This window comes from Ambystoma mexicanum, chromosome 1p (genome assembly GCF_040938575.1).
Source record: "Ambystoma mexicanum isolate Mex_15411 chromosome 1p, UKY_AmexF1_1, whole genome shotgun sequence".
NCBI lineage: Eukaryota > Metazoa > Chordata > Amphibia > Caudata > Ambystomatidae > Ambystoma > Ambystoma mexicanum.
Window position 1 is genome coordinate 1,421,213,095 of NC_090921.1, and position 6,000 is coordinate 1,421,219,094.

The 6,000-nt window shown below is 40.5% G+C and overlaps 1 protein-coding gene across 1 annotated transcript in view; it reads left to right on the forward strand.

The window, feature by feature from the left end:
* Positions 1-5,759, forward strand: part of VSTM2B (V-set and transmembrane domain containing 2B) — a 284,266-nt gene extending 278,507 nt beyond the window's left edge. The window contains exon 5 of the mRNA XM_069607072.1: positions 5,048-5,759. Within this exon, the coding sequence (XP_069463173.1) occupies positions 5,048-5,136 (89 nt within the window). The 3' untranslated portion in view covers positions 5,137-5,759. The remainder of the gene's footprint in view (positions 1-5,047) is intronic.
* Positions 5,760-6,000: the final 241 nt, after the last annotated feature.

The following is a 6,000-nucleotide window of genomic DNA, read 5'->3' on the forward strand; positions in this document are numbered from 1 at the left end:
TATAACATGCTTAGGTACTTTACATTCACAATGAAAAAAAGTTGAAGATGCAGTTGTGCTTGATCGTGTTGAATTATATATGGTTTATAAAGCAAAGACATCCAATGGTGTAGCCTCTTCTTCCTGCTTTTGACAAATTGGGCCTAATTATGACGGTGGCAGTCCGGAAACAAGGATGTCGGTAAGCCTACCGCACCCTTCTTTCCAGTCCGCCACATGCTGAATCTGCCTGCTGGGGCTGCTGCTGCCGACAGGTCCGACCCTGCCGGGTGCAGCGGCCCCAGAAGGCAGACTGACCACGGAAGCACTGTTACCGTTACTAACGGTGCCGGTGCTTCCGTGAACCCATTTCGTGGAGTCCTATAGAACATTTTCTGGCACGTGGCTTCCTGGTCCACCGGGACTTGTAATGTCCCGGTAGCACCGGGAAGCTAGGTGCCGGTAAAATGATATGAGTACTGCAGGGTTACCGCCGGACTCGTAATGAAGCCCTAGTCTCTACTACAATGGTATTCACGGAGGAGCACCCCACAAATAAGAGAACATGTTCTTCGCAGGTGTTTGCTTTTTACAAAAACATTGGGGAGCATGTGTCCTCTTAGAAGTAAGCCCTTTCTTATACAGATGGAAAGGATGGTAGGATGGGCACCTTTGAGCAGCTGAACTTCTGATGTGTGAAATATGATGTGGGGAAGGGACTGTCAGAACTTCACTGTGCCTGAAGGGATCTTCGCTGTGATTTTCACTATTCGCGGCTCTCGCATAGGTGATCCGCCTGTGCTTCCGACACTGCTGTGGTCCAGTCTGCTGTCAGCATCTACCTTTTATAAATGAATTAGCTTTCATTTTTTAAATTATAAATTGCAATTAAAAAACGATATTGCAGTGAACATTAATGGCTTTAAGTGGAAGTCCATATGCTGTGAAGATTGCTGTGTGGTATTTCCAAGTGATCAGAATCCATAGTAAGGCAAATCTGTGATTTGCAACAAATAATAATATACTCAATATCCAAATGATTTCGCTAATTTCCACAAAAGTGGCATAATCAGTCGTGTTAAGCACAATGATATGCCTACAAGATATAATTGTCTTATGTTTACCAACTAGATTACCTTAAATTGAACTGGCAATGTGTTGTTCTTTTCTTGATGTAAATCAAGAACAAATAGAATCATTAATTATTTGCAACTGAGATGCAAATGTAATTTGGGGTATTTCAATTGATCATGCTGTAAGAGAATTCAATTCAACACTACAGCTAAGTCAATGCCTAGTCTGGGATACTGAATGGAAACCCTTATTGATATATCTTTACGTCCAGTTCATGAGTTCTGGATGACTACCCCTATATAACACCCCTCTCTTGGAATCCCCCTGACCCCACTGAGCCACGAAGTAGTTCTGTTTTGCAAGTTTAAACAGTTTATTTGATAATTTAAACAATATATATATATATATATCACACTTTATAATAAATTAATAATTGAATATCACACTTAATCTGAGCAGTAATCAATAATGGATAGTCCGGCACTAGCACACTTCTTTATAATCAATGATGAGTGGTTATAGGATGGATACGATAGCAACAATACTTTTATGGTTTCAAATGGATGCAATGTGGAATGAAATGCAGTACAGAAATTAACTTGATAGGATTTCAGCAAAAGATAATGTAATCACTTTTCTCTGGCAATTCACCCCCCCTTTTATGCACTGTAAGGAGATGAAGATGACACAGTTCTTAGGAATGCAATCAAATAGAATTCAGTTCAATTCCCCCCCAGCAGCTTATACAACAGATAGGAGTTTTGAAACACAGGCAAAATGCTTTGAATATGGTGACAATGCAGTGAGAAATATGCTGAAAATGGTTTTAATTCCCTTTAGGAGGTTCAGGGTGAGTGAAATATACTTGGAATGAGTTCAGGCTCACTTTAGCAAGGATCTAGGAGTAACTAGCAGGTTAAACAAATTTTTGGCAAATGAAAGCAATGAAGCTGCTGTTTTCACATGTGGCAGGATTTTTAACCAAATCGCAAATTGTGATTACGGCAAAAGTATGAGGAGTAGGAAGTCGGTTCTAGGCTTGTTGAGAAGTTGAGATTCTAAGCTTTCAGAGGAAAGTTAAACCAAGTTCCTAGCCCAAACGGTTCCAGAGATACGGACGATTAAATAAAGGTAGTTTTTCGGATTTGAAATTTTAAAAGTTCAAAGCGACAGGTTACAGCTTGCAGCTAGAAAATGACAAGTGGCAGCTTTGCAAATGACAGTTGACAGTTAGGAGGCAGTTCTGGTTAGATTAAAATAGATTGAATTATATTATTTTAACTAAGAGATTGGTTCTGCACAGTTCTGCTAGGTACTCACAATATATTTAGAAATAGGCCTTGCCACGGATCTGGTCAGGTTTTGGACTGGACTCCGGTCTGGTCTCGGCACTTCACAGTGATCTGGGTCAGCTCTCTGGTTCTGCTAACAGCGGTCTGGGTCAGCTCTGCTCTGCTTTCTAGGTACTGCTACAGGTTCTGGAGATTGATGGATTTGAAGTCTGGATCTTTGGATGTGAAGTCGTCGATCAGCATGCTCCGCAGCAAATGGAATTGAATGTCCTCTCTAGCTTCCAGTGGCTCTTTTTATGTCTTTTGAAAGTGGGTGTGTGTGCAGCATCACTAGCCAGCCCCTCTCTCAACTGCCCATTGGTCAAGCTTTCCTTTCTCTCTTGATTGGGGAAAAGAAGTGGAGTGTCAGAGCGATGTCATTATATGGCCTGTAGAAAGGACACTCCCCTGTCAAATTACACACAATCTATATTTGGTCCAAAAACATACTTCCCCGATAGACAGTTGTTTGGCATTGCATACACACATCATGCATTTACTGATGGTAGCCCCTGTTCCAATTCTGTCGTTTCTAGGAGCTTGGGTTCAAAAATGGCAACACATTTCACTTTTTGGTCGGGTTACCAATATTGGATTTGTCCCCGCATTTACACAAATGTGCCCCTGGTGTGTGGACATTAGGTGGTGGAGTGTCATATTTTTAACATACATACATTTAGAGTAATATCCTCTTTTCCGCTAAAAACCCCCTGAACATACCACCGGGTCCAAACACGTCTTCAAATGTGCACAGAAAAATCACAAGAATAATGAGATCACTTATAAAATTTTCACAAGTCCGCTCTATGAATGTTCCATCTTTTTAGATTTGTGTTCTGGCTACAGGGGTGTGTCTTTTCAGGTCACATGGTACAGAAACCAGTCTTTCCACTTTCTTCAAGCTCAGCCTCTGTCTCCAGTTTCTCCCCCTCCCAGTTTCTGCCAAGAGGAAGCCACTTTTATGACCCCTGCAATAAACCATCTGCCTGGGGGAAGGGGGTTGCATTGTTCAGAGGAAGCCATTTTTACGACACCCCCAATAAACCATGTGCTTGGGTCCTAGAAGGCCCATTGTTCAAGCTCCTGCAGTCTGTAGGGGCTCCCCTTAATTCAATTATCAGAGAGATGGCATATCCTTAGTGTGGCCAGCAGGAAACAGCCAGGCCTGGGAAGTTACTGTGAATCAAGTTTCACTCCTGATGGGGGTAGTTGCCAGGCAAAATTGGAATCTCTTTAAGCCAGTTTTTAGCTACATGTCATTTCTGTTCCGAGTTTAAATCAAACATACAATTTTTACACATGCAGCTACAATGCTGATTCTAAGTGCAAAACTATGACATTTCAACAGTTACAGACTATGTGACACTCAAAAGTTGGTCACTCAGTTAATTTAAACATTTCGATTTTGGTGGTTTTAATCCAGTTTCAGTTAGGCTGCTGACATGCATAGCTCAGCCAGTTTTGTTATGAACATTGTTTTGGGCTCTTCATCTTCCCAGATTTAGTATGCACACATACTTCATTCTGCCAGATGTCCGCTGGTGTTCAGTGAGATTTTTGGATATTCTGCAATGTTTGAAATGGGCATTCTGAGCTTGCCTTCAGAGAAACAAAGGGTGATTTTTAAAGTGCTTTCTAGCGAACAGGCACTGCTGTTTTTCTCTTTGGCACCCCATTTCACTCATGGCTCTTCTGACCCAGCACACCCGCACCGGGGGGTGGCAAGTCAGGCGACCATTTTGGTGTGCGCACAAACTGCGCGGTTTTCATAGATTCTGGCGCACATGTGGGCTTTTTCGGCCATCTTGGATTTCCTAAGCCCACAGCACCAAATGTTGTAGCATAATAGTCCAAACGTGGGTCAGAACACCCAACAATGCTCAAGCCTTGATAAAGCACCCAGGGCACGAAACATGTGGTGGCTGATTTTGAACTGTACATATTATAGAATAACAATAACCATATATGAAAAATACAGATTGGACTATTTCAGAGCATTGATGAGTACATGAGGATTAGATTAAAAACGTTTACCAAATGATGTAATATTGTAAAAAACTAATAAGGCCAATGAGTGATTTTGTTGGCAACATAATAATCCACACTCTCGAAGGCTGAGTGGTTTGTACAGGTCACAAGAAATCCAAGATTGCATGACATGCTTATAATTCATGTTATCAAATATTAATTTATTTTAGCATACATGCATTTGTTTAGGCTCTACATTTGATGTAAATCAGAATTCACAAAGCATCATGGGTGTGTTAGTTCTCCTTGAATTATGGATCCATTAGGACTGGGCTATTGTAGACTCAGAGATATTCATGTGCATTGGTTGGAGGATTTCTGTGGTTTTCTAAAAGACAAAAGATTTGCATCGACTGTAGAAGGCTGCCAGAGTATGTGCCTCAAGACTGTGGCAAGGCTTCTAAACCATCAGTTGTCGGGGTGTTTTTTTGTGTCCGTCGATCGATATCATTGGCGGTCCCTTCCCTTTTGAGAAAAAAGTAAACATGTTTTTTTATCATGCAGCCGCTGTTGTTTAAAAATATGCATATATGTATATATATCGTGTAAAATACTAAAAACGTTATTTGTAATTTTGTAATGTTCCATACAGAGTTTTCTGAAAGTAACGATTATTAATCTCGTTTGTTTTCTAGGTACAGGCGCGACATGCGCCAGCGACCGCCTACTCTATATGCTGCTGCTAATGCTTCACCATCTTGTACAGTTAATAGTGAATCACTGATGGATTTATTCAATTTTTTCACCCCGAAATACACAGCCACGCAACTGACCAACCAACCAAACAAAAAAAAACCTTGATAAAAACTACAGTTTCGAAGGAGGACAGGGACAGACTGACGGCAGCATGATAACTTATACGTGGAGGAACAAAAAAAATCAATATTTTTGCAGCAGTTACAAACAAAGAAACTACACCTAAAATAATGCATCTCCTAGTGTTATCACCCAAGCCCGGCTGGGTGGACGGCTCTATGATTTTTGCCTTTTAATCACCCCAGATGTTTTTTAAAGGTCCTTCTGTTTTATTTTTATTTTGCACGAACTCTCGAGCAGTAACCTTTCTGAACCAGAGTGAGGCTAGCGGGAAAAAAGACGTTCAATGAAATGGACATATTTTAGAAGGTTTCTTATGTTTCAGATTTTTGATCTCCTTCTCCCAGTTTTCTTTCAAATTAATTTATTTTTTCCAAGATTTCGTTTGATTAAAAAAGGCACACTTTACCATAATTCATTGTCAATAATATTTATTTTTAAATAAAGATTGGAAACAAGGTAAGACAATTGTTTATAAACTGTATTGTATATTGCTGAATAACAGTTGAATAAAAAAAGATTTTGAAAGAAGGTGGGTTTTGTTTTCCGGAATGGATCTATCATTCAGTGAAAGAATGAATGACGCTGTGGCGGGCAGTTCACAGAGAATTATGTGGGCAGAATGAAAAAGTTAAATTACGACTCACAGATCTGCACTCGCAATTCTTTCCTCAGAAGTCAAAACAGGAGTTTGCAAAGAAAAAAGGCACCTGCGGCTTACACATGGGACAACAAGCCAGCCCCTCCATCTAAATTAAAGTGTGAATTCCTG